This window comes from Chroicocephalus ridibundus, chromosome 30 (genome assembly GCF_963924245.1).
Source record: "Chroicocephalus ridibundus chromosome 30, bChrRid1.1, whole genome shotgun sequence".
Taxonomy (NCBI): domain Eukaryota; kingdom Metazoa; phylum Chordata; class Aves; order Charadriiformes; family Laridae; genus Chroicocephalus; species Chroicocephalus ridibundus.
Window position 1 is genome coordinate 357,990 of NC_086313.1, and position 25,185 is coordinate 383,174.

At 67.1% G+C, this 25,185-nt stretch overlaps 1 protein-coding gene and 1 long non-coding RNA gene across 2 annotated transcripts; one reads left to right on the forward strand and one right to left on the reverse strand.

The window, feature by feature from the left end:
• Positions 1–60: 60 nt before the first annotated feature.
• LOC134508047 (uncharacterized) lies at positions 61–903 on the reverse strand. Its single transcript, XR_010068968.1, has 3 exons — positions 852–903; positions 468–702; positions 61–225 (listed from the first exon to the last, which is right to left on the reverse strand). It is a non-coding gene; the product is annotated as an uncharacterized LOC134508047 (long non-coding RNA).
• A 2,184-nt stretch (positions 904–3,087) lies between these two features.
• Positions 3,088–24,265, forward strand: LOC134508050 (metabotropic glutamate receptor 6-like). The gene is given in 12 exon segments (XM_063319118.1): positions 3,088–3,187; positions 3,190–3,300; positions 3,303–3,388; positions 5,959–6,175; positions 9,422–9,557; positions 12,180–12,334; positions 13,557–13,715; positions 14,581–14,778; positions 17,415–17,551; positions 21,608–22,151; positions 22,800–23,191; positions 24,029–24,265. Coding segments are annotated over 12 exon segments (2,346 nt in total). The 5' UTR covers positions 3,088–3,126; the 3' UTR covers positions 24,179–24,265.
• Positions 24,266–25,185: the final 920 nt, after the last annotated feature.

Here is a 25,185-nt window from a genome sequence, read left to right on the forward strand (position 1 = left end):
CTGCGACCCCCCCCTCCCCCCCCCCCCTCCCCAAAAAATGGGTGCCCCCCCCACCTTGAGGCTCCAGCGGTGGGTGGCGGAAGGGGCTGCGGGGGCGGGCGCCCATGGGTGCTCCCTGCAGGAGGGCGGCCGCTCGTTTGGCCGCTCGTTTGTCCCGAAATTCCACCCAGCCTTCGGAGAAGGAGGAAGGGCCCGGCCGACGCCTCCTCTTCCTCACCCCCCCGCCTGCGACCGTGGGGGGGGGGGGGGGGGGGCAAAAACGGGTGAGCACCCATGGGTGCTGCCCACCCCCCCCCAAAACACCCCCACGGGTGCTGGTTTGGGGGAGCTCTGACCCCCCCCCCCCATTCTGGGTTATGGGGGGGGTCTATGGGGCACCTGACCCCCCCCACCCCACCACCATGGGGTTGCTGGGACCCCCCCCCCCACCCTGACCCCCCCCCCAGCCCCCCCCCATGGGTGCTCACCGCGGGGCTGGAAGAAGACCCTCCCCAGCTCCCCGTGGGCCCCAGCAGGGTCCGGGCCTGGCGGGGCCGAAGCCCGGGGGAGAAAAGGGAGATAGAGCACCCCCGGCACCACCCGCTTGGCCGGGGGGGGCACCAGGGCCGGGGGGGGCCTGGGGGCCTTCACCCCCCGCCGCCTCCTCCTCCTCCTCCTCCTCCTCCCGCGGCGGGGGGGAGCGCTCGGCCGCCGTCATGGGCCCTGCCGTGGGGAGAAGGGGAGGGTTAAGGGCGGGGGGGGGGGGGGCACCCCATAGGGGGCCCCCCCCTCAACCCCTCCAGGGCACCCCCAACCCCCCCCCCCGGCCCCTCAGGCCCCCCCCGAGCCCCAAACGCCCCCCGGCCCCGCACCTCCTGCGGCACCGCCGGCCGGTCGTAAAAGAGGCGGAAGTGCCGTAAAGCGGGGGAAAGGGAGGGGAGGGGGGCGGGCGCTGTCGCAAAAGGGCCGCAAAGCGCGGCGCGCGGAGGGCATGGGGGGGCGCGGTTTAGGGAGGAGGGGGCGTGGTTTGGGGAGGAGGGGGCGTGGTTTGGGGAGGAGGGGGCGTGGTTTAGGGAGGAGGGGGCGTGGCTTTCGACGGGGTTCCCATTTGCGGCGGTGGGCGCGGTTTGGGAGGAGGGGCGTGGCTTTGGGAGATGGGGCGTGGTTTCGGGCACCGGGGGCGTGGTTTCGAGCACTGGGGGGCGTGGTTCGAGCACTGGGGGCGTGGTTTCGGGCACCGGGGGCGTGGTTTCGGGCACCGGGGGCGTGGTCGGGGCGTCCGGGAGCCACAACGTGGCCTCAGCGCCACCCCCCCCCCCCCCCGATGTCCCTTTAAACCCCCCCAATGTCCCCTTAGAGCCCCCCCGGTGTCACCTTAGACCCCCCCCCAGTGTCCCCTCAGTTCCCCCCCCCCCAAAAATGTCCCTTAGACCCCCCCCAATGTCACTCGGGCCCCCCCCCGCCCCAATGTCCCCTGAGCCCCCGGTGTCCCTCAACCCCCCCCCCCTCCCCGAACGTCACTAAATCCCCCCCCCCAAATGTCACTCGAGCCCCCCCGAAATGTCCCCTCAGCCCTTAATGTGTCCCCCCCCCCCCGCGGCTGGAGCCGAGCAGCCGGATTATCCCCTCCCCCCCCCCCTAATCCGGGCCGGGGGGGGACACCGCGAGGGGGGGGGGGGGACACGGGGAGGGGACACTGTGGGGGGGGGGGACACACCGCACGGGGGACACCGTGGGGACACACACGCACAGGAGGGACCCGGCGTCCGGGTGAGTGGGGCTGGATGGGGGGCGGGGCGGGGGGGGGCCAGGCCCCACAAGTGACCCCATAGGGTGCCCCCCCCCTGCCCCATAGACTCCCCCCGACCCCATAGGGTGCCCCTCCCCTGCCCCATAGACTCCCCCCGACCCATAGGGTGCCCCCCCCCTGCCCCATAGACTCCCCCCCACCCCATAGGGTGCCCCCCCCCGCCCCATAGACTCCCCCCCCCCAATGGGTGCCCCCCCACCCCTCTAGACCCATAGGGTGCCCTCCCCACCCCATAGACTGACCCCCCCCACCCCAGTGTTCCCCCCCCACCCCGTAGGGTGCTGCCCCCCCCGCCCCATAGGCCTATAGGGTGGCCCCCCCCCCCCCCCAACCACCCACCTGGTGCCCCCCACCCCATAAGCTGCCCCCTCACCCCATAGGTCACCCCCCCACAGTGTGTCCCCCCCCTCCCCAACCCCATAGGGTGCCCCCACCCCATAGATCCCCCCCCAAACCCCCATATCCCCCCCCCCCGCCCCCGCCTGCCTTGTGGTGGTGGCCACCACGTTGATGGCGGTGGTGGCCACCATTGACCCCCCTGTCCTCGCCCCCCCGGCCCCCCCTCAATGGCTGCCCCCCACCTAATATGGAGTCTCCCCCCCCCCAACTCCCCATATCTCCCCCCCCCAGCCCCGCCATGTCGCCCCCGCCCCACCGCTGGTGGTGGCCACCGTGTTGATGATGGCGGTGGCCACCACTGACCCCTCCTCGTCCCCTCAATGGCTGCCCCCCACCTAATATGGTGTCTCCCCCCCCCCAGCCCCTCCGTGCCGCCCCCGCCCGCCCGCTGGTGGTGGCCACCATGTCGATGATGGGTGGTGGCCACCATGTTGATGATGGCGGTGGCCACCACTGACCCCTCCTCGTCCCCCTCAATGGCTGCCCCCCACCTAATATGGAGTCTCCCCCCCCTCCAACTCCCCATATCTCCCCCCCCCAGCCCCGCCATGTCGCCCCCGCCCGCCCGCCGGTGGTGGCCACCGTGTTGATGATGGCGGTGCCACCACTGACCCCTTCCTCACCCCCCGGCCCCCCCTCAACGGCTGCCCCCCACCTAATATGGAGTCTCCCCCCCCACCCCCCCCCAGCCCTGCCATGCCGCCCCCGCCCGCCCGCCGGTGGTGGCCCGTGGCCGTGAAGATGATGCTGATGATGACGATGACGACGATGACGAGGGTGGTGCTGGTGGCCGCCCCCCCCTCCCCCACCCAGCCCCACGCCATCCGCCTGGAGGCGACCTGACGCTGGGGGGGCTCTTCCCCGTCCACGCCCGGGGGCCGGCGGGGGTGCCCTGCGGGCCGGTGAAGAAGGAGAAGGGCATCCACCGCCTGGAGGCCATGCTCTACGCCCTGGACCGGGTCAACGGCGACCCCCGGGTGTTGCCCAACTTGACGCTGGGGCTCGGATCTTGGACACTTGCTCCCGGGACACTTACGCCCTGGAACAGACCCTCAGCTTCGTCCGCAGCCTCCTGCCCCCCGCCGAGGGGGAAGGGGGGTGTCCGATCGGAAACCCCCCCCGGAAAGGTTGGTGGGGGTCATCGGGGCTTCGGCCAGTTCCGTCTCCATCATGGTGGCCAACGTGCTCCGGCTCTTCGCCGTGAGTTTGGGGTGTTTGGGGAGCGCGGGGGGGATGTTTGGGGACATTTGGGGACATTTGGGGACATGGGGGGGGATGTTTGGGTCGCGGGGACGTCGCTATGGGGGGGGGAACACAGCAGTTGGTCAAGGTCTTGGCCAGTTCCGTCTCCATCATGGTGGCCAACGTTCTCTGGCTCTGCACCGTGAGTTTGGGGTGTTTGGGGGGGGACATTTGGGGACGTTTGGGGACATTTGGGGACATTTGGGGACATGGGGGGGGTGGGGTTGGGTCATGGGGACGTCATTATACGGGGGGGACGCGGAGGGTGGGCAAGTTCTTGGCCAGCTGCGTCTCCATCGTGGTGGCCAACGTTCTCTGGCTCTTCACTGGGAGTTTGGGGTGTTTGGGGGGCGCAGGGGGGACATTTGGGGACATTTGGGGACATTTGGGGACATGGGGGGACGTTTGGGTGGTGGGGACATCGCTATGGGGGGGGGGACGCAAGGGGGTGGGCAAGTTCTTGGCCAGCTGCATCCCCATGGTGGTGGCCAACGTTCTCTGGCTCTTCACCGTGAGTTTGGGGTGTTTGGGGGGGGACATTTGGGGATGTTTGGGGACATTTGGGGACATTTGGGGACATGGGGGGGCAGGGTTGGGTCGTGGGGACGTCGCTATGGGGGGGGGACACGGCAGTTGGTCAAGGTCTTGGCCAGTTCCGTCTCCATCATGGTGGCCAACATTCTCCGGCTCTTCACCGTGAGTTTGGGGTGTTTGGGGGGGGACGTTTGGGGACATTCGGGGACATTTGGGGACGTGGGGGGGGGGACGTTTGGGTGGTGGGGACATCGCTATGGGGGGGGGGGGACACGGGGGGTGGGCAAGTTCTTGGCCAGCTGCGTCTCCATGGTGGTGGCCAACGTTCTCCGGCTCTTTGCTGTGAGTTCGGGGCGTTTGGGGGGGACGTTTGGGGACATTTGGGGACATTTGGGGACATTTGGGGGGGACACTGGGGGGGGGGGGAGGATTTAGGGATGGGGGGGGGGCGACAAGTGGCCACCTCCCCCCCCCCCCCCCCCCCCCTCGGTGGTGGCCACTGTCCCCCCCCTTGTCCCGGCCGTGGGGTGGCCATGGCGGGGGGGGGGGGGAGGGAGGTGACATCGTTGTCCCCACGGTGTCACCGCCGGGTGTCCCCTCCCCCCCCTTCCAGAACCTTCCGCACCCCCCACACTTTGGGGGGGGGGGGGGGGGGGCGTTACCCACAATCCCCCGGGGCGGCGGCAAATGGCCCAGGGGGGGATTAGGGGGGGGATTAGGGACCGGGGGGGGGGGGGGGACAGGGCCACCCGTGTCCCCAGATGTCCCCAGATGTCCCCAGATGTCACCAGATGTCCCCGGGCGTCAGCGAGGAGACACCCCCCCCCGCACCCCCCCCCACGTCCCCCCATGTCCCCACATCCCCCCGATGTCCCCCGTGTCCCCGATGTCCCCCGTGTCCCCAGTGCCACCAACACCCCCGATGTCCCCGACGTCCCCCATGTCCCCCATCTGCCCGATACCCCCCACGGCCCCCGTGTCCCCAACGTCCCCCCACGGCCCTGCTGCCCCTGACGTCCCCGGTGTCCCCGGTGTCCCCGATGTCCTCGATGTCCCCAATGTCCCTGACGTCCCCAATGTCCCCGATGTCCCTGCCACCCCTGACGTCCCTGACGTCCCCGATGTCCCCAATGTCCCCGATGTCCCCAATGTCCCCGGTGTCCCTGATGTCCCCGATGTCCCTGATGCCCCCCATGTCCCCGGTGTCCCGATGTCCCCGATGTCCCTGATGTCCCCGATGTCCCTGCCGCCCCTGACGTCCCTGATGTCCCCGATGCCCCCCATGTCCCCGATGTCCCTGGTGTCCCCGGTGTCCCTGATGTCCCCGCCGCCCCTGACGTCCCTGACGTCCCCGACGTCCCTGATGTCCCCGCTGTCCCCGCTGTCCCCGGTGTCCCCGGTGTCCCCGCCGCCCCTGATGTCCCTGATGTCCCCAATGTCCCTGACGCCCCTGACGCCCCTGACGCCCCCCATGTCCCTGACGTCCCTGATGTCCCCGATGTCCCCGATGTCCCTGATGCCCCCCACGTCCCTGACGCCTCTGACGTCCCTGATGTCCCCGATGTCCCTGATGTCCCTGATGCCCCCCATGTCCCTGACGTCCCCGGTGTCCCCGATGTCCCCGCTGTCCCTGGTGTCCCTGATGTCCCTGATGTCCCCGGTGTCCCCCATGTCCCTGATGTCCCTGATGTCCCTGATGCCCCCCATGTCCCTGACGTCCCCGGTGTCCCCGATGTCCCTGGTGTCCCCGCCGCCCCTGATGTCCCTGATGTCCCTGGTGTCCCCGATGTCCCTGACATCCCCGATGTCCCCGATGTCCCTGATGCCCCCCACGTCCCTGACGCCCCTGATGCCCCCCATGTCCCTGCTGTCCCCGATGCCCCCCATGTCCCCGCTGTCCCTGCTGTCCCCGATGCCCCCCATGTCCCCGCTGTCCCCGCTGTCCCCGCTGTCCCCGGTGTCCCCGCCGCCCCTGACGGCGCCGGGCTGGGCAGATCCCGCAGATCAGCTACGCCTCCACGGCGCCGGAGCTGAGCGACCCGGGGCGCTACGAGTTCTTCTCCCGCGTGGTGCCCCCCGACTCCTACCAGGCGCAGGCCATGGTGGACGTGGTGCGGGCCCTGGGCTGGAGCTACGTCTCCACCCTGGCCTCCGAGGGCAACTACGGCGAGAGCGGCGTGGAGGCCTTCGTCCAGAGCTCCCGCGAGGCCGGTGCGGGCACCGGGGCACTGGGGGCACTGGGAGGCACTGGGAGGGACGGGGAGGGCACGGGGAGGGACTGGGAGGCACTGGGAGGCACTGGGAGGGGATTGGGGGGCACTGGGAGGGGAGAAAAGGGCACTGGGAGGGACTGGGAGGGGCTGGGAGGGGATTGGGGGGCACTGGGAGGCACTGGGAAGGCACTGGGAGGCACTGGGAGGGACTGGGAGGGGATTGGGGGGGCACTGGGAGGGCACTGGGAGGGACTGGGAGGGGATTGGGGGGCACTGGGGAGCACTGGGAGGGGACTGGGAGGGCACTGGGAGGGACTGGGAGGGGATTGGGAGGCACTGGGGAGCACTGGGAGGGCACTGGGAGGGTCTGGGAGGGACTGGGAGGGGATTGGGGGGCACTGGGGAGCACTGGGAGGGCACTGGGAGGCACTGGGAGGGACTGGGAGGCACTGGGAGGGGATTGGGGAGCACTGGGGAGCACTGGGAGGGCACTGGGAGGGACTGGGAGGGACTGGGAGGGGTCTGGGAGGGGATTGGGGGGCACTGGGAGGCACTAGGAGGGACCGGGAGGGGATTGGGGGGGCACTGGTAGGGCACTGGGAGGGCACTGGGGAGCACTGGGAGGGCACTGGGAGGCACTGGGAGGGGATTGGGGGACACTGGGGGGCACTGGGAGGGCACTGGGAGGCACTGGGAGGGGATTGGGGGGCACTGGGGAGCACTGGGAGGGACTGGGAGGGACTGGGAGGGGATTGGGGGGCACTGGGGGGCACTGGGAGGGCACTGGGAGGCACTGGGAGGGGATTGGGGGGCACTGGGGAGCACTGGGAGGGACTGGGAGGGACTGGGAGGGGTCTGGGAGGGGATTGGGGGGCACTGGGGGCACTGGGAGGGGATTGGGGGGCACTGGGAGGGGATTGGGAGGGACTGGGAGGGGATTGGGGGGCACTGGGAGGGCACTGGGACGGACTGGGAGGCATTGGGAGGGACTGGGAGGGGGTAAAAGGGCACTGGCAGGGACTGGGGGCACTGGGAGGGCACTGGGAGGGACGGGGAGGGCACTGGGAGGGCATTGGGGGGCACTGGGAGGCACTGGGAGGGACGGTGAGGGCACTGGGAGGGGACTGGGAGGCACTGGGAAGGACTAGGAGGGACTGGGAGGGACTGGGAAGCACTGGGAGGGCACTGGGAGGGACTGGGAGGGGATTGGGGGGCACTGGGAGGGGATTGGGGGGCACGCGGGAGCACTGGGAGGGGACTGGGAGGGACTGGTAGGGGATTGGGGGGCACTGGGGAGCACTGGGAGGGGATTGGGGGGCACTGGGAGGCACTGGGAGGGACTGGGAGGGACTGGGAGGGCACTGGGAGGGGATTGGGGGGCACTGGGGGCACTGGGAGGCACTGGGAGGCACTGGGAGGGGAGAAAAGGGCACTGGAAGGGGATTGGGGAGCACTGGGGAGAACTGGGAGGGACTGGGAGGGGACTGGGAGGGATTGGGGGGCACTGGGGAGCATTGGGAGGGACTGGGAGGGGACTGGGAGGGGATTGGGGGGCACTGGGGAGCATTGGGAGGGCACTGGGAGACACTGGGAGGGCACTGGGAGGGACTGGGAGGGACTGGAAGGGCACTGGGAGGGGATTGGGGGGCACTGGGGAGCATTGGGAGGGCACTGGGAGGGACCGGGAGGGGATTGGGGGGGCACTGGGAGGGAATGGGAGGGCACTAGGGAGCACTGGGAGGGGCTGGGGGACACTGGGAAGGACTAGGAGGGACTGGAAGGGGACTGGGAGGCACTGGGAGGGCACTGGGAGGGACTGGGAGGGGATTGGGGGGCACTGGGAGGGACTGGGAGGGACTGGGAGAGACTGGGGGGCACTGGGAGGGCATTGGGGGGCACTGGGAGGGGACTGGGAGGGACTGGGAGGGGATTGGGGGGCACTGGGAGGGCACTGGGACGGACTGGGAGGCACTGGGAGGCACTGGGAGAGACTGGGAGGGGACTGGGAGGGCACTGGGAGGCACTGGGAGGCACTGGGAGGGACTGGGAGGCACTGGGGAGCACTGGGAGGCACTGGGAGGGACTGGGAGGCACTGGGAGGGGTCTGGGAGGGGATTGGGGGGCACTGGGAGGGACCGGGAGGGGATTGGGGGGGGCACTGGGAGGGCACTGGGAGGGGACTGGGAGGGACCGGGAGGGGATTGGGGGGCACTGGGGAGCACCGGGAGGGCACTGGTAGGGACTGGGAGGCAGTAAAAGGGCACTGGGAGGGACTGGGAGGGGACAGGGAGGGACTGGGGACGATACAGGGTCATAATGGGAAGGACTGGGAGCCATACTGGGAGGCACTGGGAAGCACTGGGAGAGCACTGGGATATACTGGGAGGGACTGGGAGGGGGTCAAAGGGCACTGGGAGGCACTGGGATATACTGGGAGATCACTGGGAGGGAGCTGGGAGGGGAGAAAAGGGCAGTGGGGTGCACTGGGATGTACTGGGAGGCACTGGGAGCCACACTGGGTCATACTGGGAGGGACTAGGAGCCATACTGGGAGGCACTGGGAGGAACTGGGAGGAACTGGGAGGGGGATGGGAGGCACTGGGATATACTGGGAGGCACTGAGAGGGCACTGGGAGGGCACAGGGAGGCACTGGGAGGGACTGGGAGGGACTGGGAGGGGATTGGGGGGCACTGGGGAGCACCGGGAGGGCACTGGGAGGGCACTGGGAGGCACTGGGAGGGGATTGGGGGGCACTGGGAGGGGATTGGGGGGGCACTGGGAGGCACTGGGAGGACACTGGGGAGCACTGGGAGGGACTGGGAGGGGATTGGGGGGCACTGGGAGGGGATTGGGGGGGCACTGGGAGGCACTGGGAGGACACTGGGGAGCACTGGGAGGGACTGGGAGGGGATTGGGGGGCACTGGGGAGCACTGGGAGGGCCCTGGGAGGCACTGGGAGGGGGTAAAAGGGCACTGGCAGGGACTGGGAGGCACTGGGAGGGCACTGGGAGGGGACTGGGAGGGACTGGGACGTACTGGGAAGGGCACTGGGAGGCACTGGGATATACTGGGAAGGGGGGGGGGGGGGTCCGCGAGGGTGTTGCCCCCTCCCCGGGGGCCGGCGCGGGGCCGGGGGTCCCTGGTGCTGGTGGTGGGGGGTGGCGCCTGTTCCTACTGGTCCGTACTGGTGCGTACTGGTGCGTACTGGTCCGTACTGGTGCGTACTGGTCTGTACTGGTGCAGGGGGCCTGTGCATCGCCCAGTCCATCAAGATCCCGCGGGAGCCGCGGCCGGGGGAGTTCGCCAAAGTCATCGGGCGCCTGATGGAGACGTCCACGGCCCGCGGCGTCGTGCTCTTCGCCAACGAGGACGACATCCGGTACGCACCAGTACAGACCAGTATAAACCAGTATAAACCAGTACGGACCAGTACAGAGCAGGGACTGGCCCAGGAACCCCCCCCCAGTGGCCCCAGCGCGGCCCACAATGACTTCAGCGTGCGGGTGGCACCGATCAAATGACCAGTAACCCCCAGTATAGACCAGTATAGACCAGTACAGACCAGTATAAACCAGTATAAACCAGTATGGACCAGTAAGAACCAGTACAGAGCAGGGACTGGCCCAGGAACACCCCCCCAGTGGCCCCAGCGCGGCCCACAGTGGCTACAGCGTGAGGGTGGCACCGTTCAAATAACCAGTAACCGCCAGTATAGACCAGTACGGACCAGTATAAACCAGTATAAACCAGTATGGACCAGTAAGGACCAGTACAGAGCAGGGACTGGCCCAGGAACCCACCCCAGTGGCCCCAGCGCGGCCCACAATGACTTCAGCGTGCGGGTGGCACCGATCAAATGACCAGTAACCCCCAGTATAGACCAGTATGGACCAGTATAGACCAGTATAAACCAGTATAAGCCAGTATGGACCAGTAAGGACCAGTACAGAGCAAGGACTGGCCCAGGAACCCCCCCCAGTGGCCCCAGCGCGGCCCACAGTGGCTACAGTGTGCGGGTGGCACCGATCAAATAACCAGTAACCCCCAGTATAGACCAGTATAGACCAGTATAGACCAGTATAAACCAGTATGGACCAGTAAGGACCAGTACAGAGCAGGGACTGGCCCAGGAACCCCCCCCAGTGGCCCCAGCGCGGCCCACGGTGGCTTCAGCGTGCGGGTGGCACCGATCAAATGACCAGTAACCCCCAGTATAGACCAGTATAGACCAGTACAGACCAGTATAAACCAGTATAAACCAGTATGGACCAGTAAGGACCAGTACAGAGCAAGGACTGGCCCAGGAACCCCCCCCCAGTGGCCCCAGCGTGGCCCACAGTGGCTACAGCATGCGGGTGGCACCGTTCAAATAACCAGTAACCCCCAGTATGGACCAGTATGGACCAGTACGGACCAGTATAAACCAGTATAGACCAGTACAGAGCAGGGACTGGCCCAGGAACCCCCCCCAGTGGCCCCAGCGCGGCCCACGGTGGCTTCAGCGTGCGGGTGGCACCGATCAAATGACCAGTAACCCCCAGTATAGACCAGTATGGACCAGTATAGACCAGTATAGACCAGTATGGACCAGTACAGAGCAGGGACTGCTCCAGGAACACACACTCCCCCCCGCCCCCAGTCCCTTACAGTCCCCTCCCAGTCCCTCCCAGTTACTTCCCAGTGTATCCCAGTGCCTCCCAGTTGCTCCCAGTGCCCTCCCAGTATATCCCAGTCCCCCCCCAATTCCCCCCCCAGTCCCTCGCAGTGTCTCCCAGTTTCTCCCAGTCCCTCCCAGTCCCTTCCCAGTCCCTCCCAGTATGTCCCAGTCCCTCCCATTCCCCTCCCAGTATATCCCAGTCCCCTCCCAGTATATCCCAGTCTGCCCCAATCCCCTCCCAGTATATCCCAGTGCCCCCCAGTCCCCTCCCAGTATATCCCAGTCCCTCCCAGTATAGCCCAGTCCCTCCCAGTCCCTCCCAGTATATCCTAGTCCCCTCCCAGTGTCTCCCAGTCCCTCCCAGTATAGCCCAGTGCCTCCCAGTCCCTTCCCAGTCCCTCCCAGTATATCCCAGTCCCCTCCCAGTATATCCCAGTCCCCTCCCAGTGTCTCCCAGTCCCTCCCAGTATATCCCAGTACCTCCCAGTTCCTTCCCAGTCCCTTCCCAGTCCCTCCCAGTATATCCCAGTCCCCTCCCAGTATAGCCCAGTTCCCCCCAGTCCCCTCCCAGTCCCTCCCAATCCCCTCCCAGTATATCCCAGTTCCCTCCCAGTGTCTCCCAGTCCCTCCCAGTCCCTCCCATTCCCTCCCAGTATATCCCAGTTCCCCCCAAGTCCCCTCCCAGTCCCTCCCAGTGCCCTCCCAGTCTATCCCAGTCCCTCCCAGTATATCCCAGTGCCTCCCAGTCCCTTCCCAGTCCCTCCCAGTATATCCCAGTCCCCTCCCAGTATATCCCAGTCCCTCCCAGTATATCCCAGTGCCTCCCAGTCCCTTCCCAGTCCCTCCCAGTATATCCCAGTCCCCTCCCAGTGTCTCCCAGTCCCTCCCAGTATATCCCAGTGCCTCCCAGTTCCTTCCCAGTCCCTTCCCAGTCCCTCCCAGTATATCCCAGTCCCCTCCCAGTGTCTCCCAGTCCCTCCCAGTATATCCCAGTGCCTCCCAGTTCCTTCCCAGTCCCTTCCCAGTCCCTCCCAGTATATCCCAGTCCCCTCCCAGTATATCCCAGTCCCTCCCAGTCCCCTCCCAGTATATCCCAGTCCCCTCCCAGTGTCTCCCAGTCCCTCCCAGTCCCTTCCCAGTCCCTCCCAGTATATCCCAGTGCCCTCCCAGTGTCTCCCAGTCCCTCCCAGTATATCCCAGTGCCTCCCAGTTCCTTCCCAGTCCCTTCCCAGTCCCTCCCAGTATATCCCAGTCCCTCCCAGTCCCCTCCCAGCCCCCCCCCAGTATATCCCAGCCCCCCCCGGTCCCTCCCAGTGCCTCCCAGTAGCTCCCAGTTCCCCGCAGGCGGGTGCTGGAGGCGGCGGCGGGCGCCAACCTCTCGGGGCACTTCTCCTGGGTGGGCTCCGACAGTTGGGGGGCCAAGATGGGGCCCGTGGCCGGGCTGGAGGCGGCCGCCCGCGGCGCCATCACCATCCTGCCCAAGCGCGCCTCCGTCCCCGGTGAGTGACCCACACGCTATGGGGCAGCCCCACGGCGCTATGGGGCAGCCCCACAGCACCACCCTCACCTCCCTTACGGGGATCCACCAGGCCTGGAGCGGGTCGGGGGGAGGGTTCCATCACCATCTGGGGTCACGTTGCTATGGGGCAGACCCACACGCTATGGGGCAGCCCCACGGCGCTATGGGGCAGCCCCATAGTGCGACCCACATGACCCTTGTAGGGATCCACCAGGCCTGGAGCGGGCTGGGGGGAGGGTTCCAGCTCCATCTGGGCTCATGGCGCTATGGGGCAGACCCACATGCTATGGGGCAGACCCACACGCTATGGGGCAGCCCCACGGCGCCACCCTCACCTCCCTTACGGGGATCCACCAGGCCTGGAGCGGGTCGGGGGGAGGGTTCCATCACCATCTGGGGTCACATTGCTATGGGGCAGACCCACACGCTATGGGGCAGACCCACGGCGCTATGGGGCAGCCCCACGGCGCCACCCTCACCTCCCTTACGGGGATCCACCAGGCCTGGAGTGGGTCGCGGGGAGGGTTCCATCTCCACCTGGGGTCACGTTGCTATGGGGCAGACCCACACGCTATGGGGCAGCCCCACGGCGCTATGGGGCAGCCCCATAGTGCGACCCACATGACCCTTGTAGGGATCCACCAGGCCTGGAGCGGGTCGGGGGGAGGGTTCCATCTCCACCTGGGCTCATGGCGCTATGGGGCAGACCCACACGCTATGGGGCAGCCCCACGGCGCTATGGGGCAGACCCACGGCACCACCCTCATCTCCCTTACGGGGATCCACCAGGCGTCAAGTGGGTTGGGGGGAGGGTTCCATCTCCATCTGGGGTCCCGTTGCTATGGGGCAGACCCACACGCTATGGGGCAGCCCCACGGCGCTATGGGGCAGACCCACAGTGCGACCCACATGACCCTTGTAGGGATCCACCAGGCCTGGAGCGGGCTGGGGGGAGGGTTCCATCTCCACCTGGGCTCATGGCGCTATGGGGCAGACCCACACGCTATGGGGCAGCCCCACGGCGCTATGGGGCAGCCCCATGGCGCCACCCTCATCTCCCTTACGGGGATCCACCAGGCCTGGAGCGGGTCGGGGGGAGGGTTCCATCCAGCGGGGGGGGGGGTCGCGTCTCTATGGGCCAGCCCCACCCGCTATGGGGCCAGCCCCACGGCGCTATGGGGCAGCCCCACGGCGACCCGCAGGCTTCGACGAGTACTTCACCTCCCGCTCGCTGGAGAACAACCGCCGCAACCTCTGGTTCCACGAGTTCTGGGAGGACGACTTCAACTGCCACCTGCCCCACGGCCAGCCCCACGGCCAGCCCCACGGCGGCCCCGCCGGCCCCACGCGCAAGTGCACAGGTAACACCGCCACCCCCCCCCCCCCCCAACCCCAAAGCTCTGCCCCCCCCCATAGCACCCCTGGCTGCCCCACTCCCCCCTGCCAAGATGGTTCCCCTGGGTGACCCCCAACTTATGGGGCAGCCATGGGTCTGTGCCCCACACTCATGGGGCAGAGCCCCACTTAATCTTCCCCATAGTCCCCTTCCCCGCCCCACAGCTCATCCCTGGCAGCTTCTACACCCTATAAGATGGGTTTCTCTGCGTGCCCCATAACTTGTGTGGGTCTGCGCCCCATAAGTGTGGGGCAGAGCCCCGCTTAACGTGCCCTATAGTCCCCTTCCCCACCCCACGTCTCACCCCCGGTGCCTCCCCCACACTATAAGATGGGATTCTCTGTGTGCCCCATAGCTTGTGGGGAGCATGTGTGGGTCTGCGCCCCATAAGTGTGGGGCAGAGCCCCACTTATACTTCCCCACAGTCCCCTTCCCCGCCCCACACCTCATCCCTGGGGCCTCCTCCACCCTATAAGATGGGATTCTCTGTGTGCCCCATAACTTGTGTGGGTCTGCGCCCCATAAGTGTGGGGCAGAGCCCCGCTTAACGTGCCCTATAGTCCCCTTCCCCGCCCCACAGCTCATCCCCGGGGCCTCCTCCACCCTATAAGATGGGATTCTCTGTGTGCCCCATAACTTGTGCGGGCATGTGTGGGTCTGCGCCCCATAAGTGTGGGGCAGAGCCCCGCTTAACGTGCCCCATAGCCCCCTTCCCCTCCCCGCGCCTCACCCCCGGGGCCTCCTCCGCCCTGTGAGGTGGGGCTGGGGGTGCCCCATCCCCCCCCCCCGTGGCCGGGCGCCCCCCAAGTGTGGGTCCGGCGGTGGGGCAGGGCGGGAGCGCATCGGGCGGGACTCGCCCTACGAGCAGGAGGGGAAGGTGCAGTTCGTCATCGACGCGGTGCTGGCCATGGCGCACGCGCTGCACGCGCTGCTGCGCGAGGCCTGTCCCGGGGGGGGGCTCTGCCCCCGCGCGGACCCGCCCGACGGGCGCCGCCTCCTCAGGCACATCCGCGGGGTGGCCTTCAACGGTGAGCGGGGGGGCACTGGGGGCACTGGGGGGACTGGGGGGACTGGGGGGACTGGGAGGGAATGGGAGGGGAGAAAAGGGGACTGGGAGGGACTGGGGGGACTGGGAGGGACTGGGAGGGGAGAAAAGGGCACTGGGGGGACTGGGAGGCGAATGGGAGGGACTGGGGTATACTGGGAGGGAATGGGAGGGGACTGGGAGGGGAGAAAAGGGCGCTGGGAGGGACTGGGAGGGGACTGGGAGGGGACTGGGGAATACTGGGAGGGGACTGGGAGGGACTGGGAGGGACTGGGAGGGAATGGGAGGGGAGAAAAGGGGACTGGGAGGGACTGGGAGGGACTGGGAGGGGAGAAAAGGGCACTGGGAGGGGACTGGGAGGGACTGGGAGGGACTGGGAGGGGACTGGGAGGGGAGAAAAGGTCACTGGGAGGGACTGGGAGGGGACTGGGAGGGGAGAAAAGGGGACTGGGAGGGACTGGGAGGGGACTGGGAGGGAATGGGAGGGACTGGGGGGGACTGGGAGGGGAGAAAAGGGCGCTGGGAGGGACTGGGAGGGACTGGGAGGGGAGAAAAGGGCACTGGGAGGGACTGGGAGGGACTGGGGGGACTGGGATATACTGGGGTATACTGGGAGGGACTGGGGGGGACTGGGAGGGGACTGGGAGGGGACTGGGAGGGACTGGGAGGGGACTGGGATATACTGGGAGGGGACTGGGAGGGACTGGGGGGGACTGGGAGGGGAGAAAAGGGCGCTGGGAGGGACTGGGAGGGGACTGGGAGGGACTGGGAGGGGACTGGGAGGGACTGGGACATACTGGGAGGGGAGAAAAGGGGACTGGGAGGGACTGGGAGGGACTGGGATATACTGGGAGGGGACTGGGAGGGGAGAAAAAGGCGCTGGGAGGGACTGGGAGGGACTGGGAGGGGACTGGGATATACTGGTAGGGACTGGGAGATACTGGGAGGGGACTGGGAGGGACTGGGATATACTGGGAGGGCACTGGGGTATACTGGGAGGGGACTGGGAGGGACTGGGAGGGACTGGGAGGGCACTGGGAGGGACTGGGACATACTGGGAGGGCACTGGGAGAGACTGGGAGGGCACTGGGAGAGACTGGGACATGCTGGGAGGGACTGGGTTATACTGGGAGGGCACTGGGAGGGACTGGGACATACTGGGAGGGGACTGGGATATACTGGGAGGGGAGAAAAGGGCACTGGGAGGGACTGGGAGGGGACTGGGACATACTGGGAGGGGACTGGGAGGGACTGGGAGGGACTGGGATATGCTGGGAGGGGAGAAAAGGGCGCTGGGAGGTACTGGGATATACTGGGAGGGGACTGGGATATACTGGGAGGGCACTGGGAGGGACTGGGACATACTGGGAGGGGACTGGGATATACTGGGAGGGCACCGGGAGGGACTGGGAGAGACTGGGAGGGGCTGGAAGGGCACTGGGAGGCACTGGGAGGGGACTGGGAGGCACTGGGGCCCATACAGGGTCATACTGGGAAGGACTAGGAGCCATACTGGGAGGCACTGGGAAGCACTGGGAGGGCACTGGGATGGACTGGGAGGGACTGGGAGGGACTGGGAGGGGGTAAAAGGGCACTGGGAGGGACTGGGAGGGCACTGGGACATACTGGGAGGCACTGGGATATACTGGGAAGGCAATGGGATATACTGGGGGGCACTGGGAGGGACTGGGAGGGGGCTGGGAGGGGGTAAAAGGCCGCTGGGAGGCACTGGGATATACTGGGAGGGCACTGGGACATACTGGGAGGCACTGGGATATACTGGGAGGGCACTGGGAGGGCACTGGGAGCCATACTGGGAGGCACTGAGAAGCACTGGGAGAGCACTGGGAGGGACTGGGAGGGACTGGGAGGCACTGGGAGGAACTGGGGGCGATACAGGGTCATAATGGGAAGGACTGGGAGCCATACTGGGAGGCACTGGGAAGCACTGGGAGAGCACTGGGATATACTGGGAGGGGACTGGGAGGGGGTCAAAGGGCACTGGGAGGCACTGGGATATACTGGGAGATCACTGGGAGGGAGCTGGGAGGGGAGAAAAGGGCACTGGGGTGCACTGGGATGTACTGGGAGGCGCTGGGAGCCACACTGGGTCATACTGGGAGGGACTAGGAGCCGTACTGGGAGGCACTGGGAGGAACTGGGAGGAACTGGGAGGGGGATGGGAGGCACTGGGATATACTGGGAGGCACTGGGAGGGCACTGGGAGGCACTGGGAGGGCACTGGGAGGCACTGGGAGGCACTGGGAGGGACTGGGAGGGGACTGGGAGGGGGTCAAAGGGCACTGGGAGGGACCGGGAGCCATACTGGGAGGCACTGGGATATACTGGGAGGCACTGGGATATACTGGGAGGGCACTGGGACGGGATTAGCGGCGCCTGGCAGGCGCTGCAGACCATACTGGGATATACTGGGAGCACTGGTTTGCCCCGCAGCGGGGTCTGGGGCGGGGGGTTGACTCTTCTTTGACGGCTGGTGCCAGCGGCCCTTACTGGTTTCTACTGGTTTATACTGGTTTTTAACGATTTTGGGGTTTTTTGGGGTTTTTTTGGGTCTGTACTGGTGTGTACTGGTCTGTACTGGTCTGTACTGGTGCGCAGGCAGCGCGGGGACGCCGGTGACCTTCAACGAGAACGGGGACGCGCCCGGGCGCTACGACATCTTCCAGTTCCAGGGGGGCAACGGCAGCGGCACCTACCGGGCCGTGGGGCAGTGGGTGCAGGGGCTGCGCCTCAGGGTGCGTCCCCCGGGGGCCACCGCGCCGGCAACGGGGGCAACCGGGCGGGCAACGGGGGCAACCGCGCCGGCAACCGGGGCAACCGGGGGGAGCTCGGTGGGCAACTGGGAGAACCTCAAGGGGCAACTGGGGGGAGGTCGATGGGCAACTGGGGGGACCTCGATGGGCAACTGGGGGGAGGTCGATGGGCAACTGGGGGGACCTCGATGGGCAACTGGTGGGAGCTCGATGGGCAACTGGGGGGACCTCGATGGGCAACTGGTGGGAGCTCGATGGGCAACCAGAAGGACCTCAAGGGGCAACTGGTGGGACCTCGATGGGCAACTGGTGGGACCTCAAGGGGCAACTGGGAGGACCTCGATGGGCAACTGGTGGGAGCTCAAGGGGCAACTGGGAGAACCTTGATGGGCAACTGGTGGGAGCTCAATGGGCAACTGGGGGGAGCTCAAGGGGCAACTGGGGGAACCCCGATGAGCAACTGGGGGGATCTCGATGGGCAACTGGTGGGAGCTCAAGGGGCAACTGGGAGAACCTCAAGGGGCAACTGGGGGGATCTCAAGGGGCAACTGAGAGGACCTCGATGGGCAACTGGGGGGACCTCGATGGGCAACTGGTGGCATCTCAAGGGGCAACTGGTGGGACCCCGATGGGCAACTGGGGGGATCTCAAGGGGCAACCAGGAGGACCTCGATGGGCAACTGGGAGAACCTCGATGGGCAACTGGTGGGATCTCGATGGGCAACTGGTGGGACCTTGATGGGCAACTGGGAGGACCTCAAGGGGCAACTGGTGGGATCTCAAGGGGCAACTGGGAGGACCTCGATGGGCAACTGGTGGGACCTCGATGGGCAACTGGGAGGTCCTTGATGGGCAACTGGGGGGATCTCGATGGGCAACTGGGAGAACCTCGATGGGCAACTGGGAGAACCTTGATGGGCAACTGGGCGGATCTCGATGGGCAACTGGTGGGAGCTCAAGGGGCAACTGGGAGGACCTCGATGGGCAACTGGGGGGAGCTCAAGGGGCAACTGGGGGTCCTCAATGGGCAACTGGGAGGACCTCGATGGGCAACTGGGAGGATCTCGATGGGCAACTGGGAGGACCTCAATAGCCAACTGGGGGGAGCTCGATGGGCAACTGGGAGGACCTTGATGGGCAAGTGGGGGGAGCTCGATGGGCAACTGGGAGAACCTCGATGGGCAACCGGGAGAACCTCGGTGGGCAACTGGTGGGACCCTGATGGGCAACTGGGAGAACCTTGATGGGCAACTGGGAGGACCTTGATGGGCAACTGGGGGGATCTCGATGGGCAACTGGTGGGATCTCGATGGGCAACTGGTGGGACCTTGATGGGCAACTGGGAGGACCTCAAGGGGCAACTGGTGGGATCTCAAGGGGCAACTGGGAGGACCTCGATGGGCAACTGGTGGGAGCTCAAGGGGCAACTGGTGGGACCTCGATGGGCAACTGGGAGAAACTCGATGGGCAACTGGGAGGACCTTGATGGGCAACTGGGGGGATCTCGATGGGCAACTGGGGGGAGCTCAAGGGGCAACTGGGGGGACTTCAACGGGCAACTGGGGGGACTTCAACGGGCAACTGGGGGGAGCTCAAGGGGCAACTGGTGGGAGCTCGATGGGCAACTGGTGGGATCTCGGTGGGCAACTGGTGGGAGCTCGGTGGGCAACTGGTGGGACCTCAAGGGGCAACTGGGAGGACCTCGATGGGCAACTGGTGGGAGCTCAAGGGGCAACTGGGGGGACCTTGATGGGCAACTGGGGGGAGCTCAATGGGCAACTGGGGGGACCTCAAGGGGCAACTGGTGGGAGCTCAAGGGGCAACTGGGGGGACCTTGATGGGCAACTGGGGGGACCTCAAGGGGCAACTGGTGGGATCTTGATGGGCAACTGGGGGGAGCTCGATGGGCAACTGGGGGGATCTCAATGGGCAACTGGTGGGACCCCGATGGGCAACTGGGGGGATCTCAAGGGGCAACTGGGAGGACCTCGATGGGCAACTGGTGGGATCTTGATGGGCAACTGGTGGGACCTTGATGGGCAACTGGGAGGACCTCAAGGGGCAACTGGGAGAACCTCAAGGGGCAACTGGGGAGATCTCGATGGGCAACTGGTGGGACCTCGATGGGCAACGGCGGGGATCTCAAGGGGCAACTGGGAGGACCTCGATGGGCAACTGGTGGGATCTTGATGGGCAACTGGTGGGACCTTGATGGGCAACTGGGAGGACCTCAAGGGGCAACTGGTGGGAGCTCAAGGGGCAACTGGGAGGACCTCGACGGGCAACTGGGAGGACCTCGATGAGCAACTGGGGGGAGCTCAAGGGGCAACTGGGAGAACCTCAATGGGCAACTGGGAGGACCTCGATGGGCAACTGGGGGGAGCTCAAGGGGCAACTGGGAGGACCTCGATGGGAAACTGGGGGGAGCTCAAGGGGCAACTGGTGGGATCTCGATGGGCAACTGGGAGGACCTCGATGGGCAACTGGTGGGAGCTCAAGGGGCAACTGGGAGGACCTTGATGGGCAACTGGGAGGACCTCGATGGGCAACTGGTGGGAGCTCAAGGGGCAACTGGGGGGAGCTCGATGGGCAACTGGGAGAACCTCGATGGGCAACTGGGGGGAGCTCGATGGGCAACTGGGAGGACCTCGATGGGCAACTGGGAGGAGCTGAAGGGGCAACTGGGAGAACCTCGATGGGCAACTGGGGGGAGCTCGATGGGCAACTGGGGGGACCTCGATGGGCAACTGGGAGGACCTCGATGGGCAACTGGTGGGAGCTCAAGGGGCAACTGGGAGAACCTCGATGGGCAAGTGGTGGGATCTCGATGGGCAACTGGGGGGATCTCAATGGGCAACTGGGGGGATCTCAATGGGCAACTGGGAGAACCTCAATGGGCAACCGGGAGGACCTCGATGGGCAACTGGGGGGACCTCGATGGGCAACTGGGGGGATCTCAATGGGCAACTGGGAGGACCTCAATGGGCAACCGGGAGGACCTCGATGGGCAACTGGGGGGACCTCGATGGGCAACTGGGGGGACCTCGATGGGCAACCGGGAGGATCTCAAGGGGCAACCGGGAGGACCTCGATGGGCAACTGGGAGGACCTCGATGGGCAACTGGGGGGAGCTCGATGGGCAACTGGTGGCCCCATGGGTGGGTTCTCAAGGGTCAATGTGTGCTCCCCATGTTCTCCTGGTGGCTCCCCACATTCTCCTGGTGGCTCCCCATGTTGTCCTGGTGGCTCCCCATGTTCTCCTGGTGCTCCCCACGTTCTCCTGGTGCTCCCCATGTTCTCCTGGTGGCTCCCCATGTTCTCCTGGTGGCTCCCCACGTTCTCCTGGTGGTTCTCCATGTTCTCCTGGTGCTCCCCACGTTCTCCTGGTGCTCCCCATGTTCACCTGGTGGCTCCCCACGTTCTCCTGGTGGTTCTCCATGTTCTCCTGGTGCTCCCCACGTTCTCCTGGTGGCTCCCCACGTTCTCCTGGTGGCTCCCCATGTTCTCCTGGTGGCTCCCCATGTTCACCTGGTGCTCCCCACGTTCTCCTGGTGGTTCTCCACGTTCTCCTGGTGGCTCCCCACGTTCTCCTGGTGGCTCCCCATGGTCTCCTGGTGGCTCCCCACGTTCTCCTGGTGCTCCCCATGTTCTCCTGGTGCTCCCCACGTTCTCCTGGTGGCTCCCCACGTTCTCCTGGTGCTCCCCATGTTCTCCTGGTGGCTCCCCATGGTCTCCTGGTGGCTCCCCACGTTCTCCTGGTGGCTTCCCATGGTCTCCTGGTGGCTCCCCATGTTCTCCTGGTGCTCCCCGTGTTCTCCTGGTGCTCCCCACCTTCTCCTGGTGCTCCCCACGTTCTCCTGGTGGCTCCCCACGTTCTCCTGGTGGCTCCCCACGGCCTCCCGCCGCTTCTCCTCCGTTTCCCGCTGCTTCCCCGCGACCTCCTGAGCTTCCCCGGCCGCCGCCCGTCCCCCGGGCGCCCCTCACCTTCTTCTCTGTCCCCCCCCCCGCCCCGCCCCGCCCCGCCCCGCCCCGCCCTAGGCCGAGGAGATGGAGTGGGGCTCCAACGCCACCTCGCCCCCGCCCTCCGTCTGCAGCCTCCCCTGCGGCCCCGGCGAGCGCAAGAAGCCGGTGAAGGGCGTCCCCTGCTGCTGGCACTGCGAGCTCTGCGGGGGCTACCGCTACCGCGCCGACCCCCTCACCTGCCTGCCCTGCCCCCCCCACCTGCGCCCCACCCCCAACCGCACCGCCTGCCGCCCCACCCCCGTCCTGCGCCTGCGCTGGGGGGACCCCTGGGCCGCCGTCCCCTTGGCCTTGGCCACCTTGGGCTTGGCGGCCACCGCCTTCGTCTTGGCCACCTTCGTGAAGCACCACGAGACGCCCATCGTCAAGGCCTCGGGGCGGGAGCTGAGCTACGTCCTCTTGGCCGGCATCGCCTTGGTCTACGCCATCACCTTCGTCATGGTGGCCGAGCCCGGGGTGGGCGTCTGCGCCCTGCGCCGCCTCTTCCTGGGCTTGGGCATGAGCCTCACCTACGCCGCCCTCCTCACCAAGACCAACCGCATCTACAGGATCTTCGAGCAGGGTGAGGGGCGGAGGCCGCCTGAAGATCTTGGCGGGGGGGGGGACGATGACCTGGGGGGCCGGGGGGGTGGCCGGAGTCCGGGGAGGGGTCGATGAGTTGAGGTTGAGGGACGTAGGATGGGGTTCCACCTACCCCGTGCTCCTCACCAAGACCAGCCACATCCCGACTATCTTCGAGGAAGGTGAGTTATGGGGGGGACCAGAAGTTCTGGAGGATCCAGAAGACCAGGAGGGGGCCAGGAGTCCGGGGAGGGGCCGATGAGTTGAGGTTGAGGGACGTAGGATGGGGTTCCACCTACCCCGTGCTCCTCACCAAGACCAGCCACATCCCGAGTATCTTCGAGGAAGGTGAGTTATGGGGGGGACCAAGAGTTCTGGAGGATCCAGGTGTCTGGGGGACACGCAGGAATCCAGGGAGGGACACCTGAGATCAGGTTGAGGGTCACGAGGGACGTAGGATGGGGTTCCACCTACCCCGTGCTCCTCACCAAGACCAGCCACGTCTACTGTGCCCCCAAGGAAGGTGAGTTATGGGGGGGACCAAGAGTTCTGGAGGACCCAGGTGCCCGGGGGGTGGACCCGAGGTGTCCGGGTGCCCCATAACTCCTCTCTTCTTTCTCCTCCTCCACCCCCCCCCCCCCCGCCCCAGGCAAGCGGTCGGTGACCCCGCCCCGTTTCATCAGCCCCACCTCCCAGCTGGTCATCACCTTCACCTTGAGCGGCCTCCAGCTGGTGGCCGCCGCCATCTGGCTCCTCGTCCGCCCCCCCCACGCCCTCATCGACTACGAGATGGGCCGCACCCCCGACCCCGAGGACGCCCGCGGGGTCCTCAGGTGTGACATGGCCGAAGGGGCCACCTTGGCCTGCTTGGCCTACGCCCTTCTCCTCATGTTGACTTGCACCGTCTACGCCGTCAAAGCCCGGGGGGTCCCCGAGACCTTCAACGAGGCCAAACCCATCGGCTTCGCCATGTACACCACCTGCGTCGTCTGGTTGGCCTTCGGCCCCATCTTCTTCGGCGCCGCCCAATCGGCCGAGAGGGTGAGGACATCTCAAGGGGTGGCCAGGAGGTGGAGGAGGTGGCATCTGGGGGGGGTTCCGGGGCTTTGGTGGCCCCAGGAGATGGAGGAGGTGGGATCTAGGGGGGATTCCAGGGGTTTGGTGGCCCCAAGGGATGGAGGAGGTGGGATCTAGGGGGGGTTCCGGACGTTTGGTGGCCCCAGGAGCTGGAGGCGGTGGGATCTGGGGGAAGTTCCGGGGGTTTGGTGGCCCCAAGGGTTGGAGGAGGTGGGATCTAGGGGGGGTTCCGGGGGTTTGGTGGCCCCAAGGGATGGAGGAGGTGGGATCTGGGGGGGGTTCCGGAGGTTTGGTGGCCCCAGGAGGTTGGAGATGGGGGTCTATGGGGTGGACCCAAGAGGTTGGGGTGACCAGGAGATGGAGGAGGTGGGATCTGGGGGGGGTTCCGGGGCTTTGGTGGCCCCAGGAGATGGAGGAGGTGGGATCTGGGGGGGGTTCCGGCGCTTTGGTGGCCCCAAGGGATGGAGGAGGTGGGATCTGGGGGGGGTTCCAGGGGTTTGGTGGCCCCAAGGGATGGAGGAGGTGGGATCTGGGGGGGGTTCCAGGGGTTTGGTGGCCCCAAGGGATGGAGGAGGTGGGATCTGGGGGGGGTTCCAGGGGTTTGGTGGCCCCAAGGGATGGAGGAGGTGGGATCTGGGGGGGGTTCCGGCGCTTTGGTGGCCCCAGGAGATGGAGGAGGTGGGATCTAGGGGGGTTCCGGGGCTTTGGTGGCCCCGGGAGGTTGGAGATGGGGGTTCTATGGGGCGGGCGGTGGGGCGGGACCCACGGCTGTGGGGCGGCCTTCGGGGGGGTGTGGGGCAGGTGCTGATGCAGACGGCCACCCTGACGGTCTCCATGAGCCTCTCGGCCTCCGTCCCCCTGGGCCTCCTCTACGCCCCCAAGGTCTACGTCATCCTCCTCCACCCCGAGCGCAACCAGCCCCGCCGCGCCCGCGCCGACCCCGCCCCATAGCGGACCCACACCCTGGGGGGGGGACAGGTGGGGCCTAGGCCACGCCCCGCCACGCCCTTCCGCCATCGTTGTCGTCATAAAGTGTCGTGACACCGGACCCCCGGCTCCCGTTGGGTTTTTTTTTGGGGGGGGGGGGTTAGGGGGGGCAGTTGGGGGTCAGGGGGGGTCACCGGGAGGGGCCGCTGCCCCACATCCCCTGCCCCACATGTCCCCTCCGCGTCCAACGTGGCCCCTCGGTCCTCCCGAGCGCGTCTCTATGGTCCTTGGGGGTCCCCTCCGTCCTCCGGAGCGCGTCTCTATGGTCCCCTGGGTCCTCCAAGGCCCCCCCCAGGGGCCCCTCAGTCCTCCCAAGCGCGTCTCTATGGTCCTTGGGGGTCCCCTCAGTCCTCCCGAGCGCGTCTCTATGGTCCTTGGGGGTCCCCTCCGTCCTCCGGAGCGCGTCTCTATGGTCCCCTGGGTCCTCCAGGGCCCCCCCCGGGTCCCCTCAGTCCTCCGGAGCGCGTCTCTATGGTCCTTGGGTCCTCCAGGGCCCCCCGAGGGGCCCCTCAGTCCTCCCAAGCGCGTCTCTATGGTCCTTGGGGGTCCCCTCAGTCCTCCGGAGCGCATCTCTATGGTCCCCTGGGTCCTCCAAGGCCCCTGTGGGGGGAGCGGGGGGGGGGAGTGGTCACGTGTGGGGGGAGAGAGGTCACGTGGGGGGAGAGGGGGGTCACGTGGGGGGGAGAGGGGTCACGTGGGGGGGTCACGTGGGGGGGGAGGGACGGGATCTCTGTGTCCTGGGGGGGGGGGTTGGTGAGGAAGGGGCGCGATGACGTCACCGGCCCCGCGCTCCTCCCCCCTCCCCCCCCCTTGCGGAGCGCGGGAGGGCGGTGACGTCACGGGGGCGGGGCCGGAAGTGACGAGCGGGGCGGGGGCGGGGGGGAGGAGGGGCTCGGCCGAGGCGGGGGAGGCGGCCGGGGGCTCCTATAGGGGATTCTGTGGGGGATTCTATAGGGCGGGACCACCCCCCC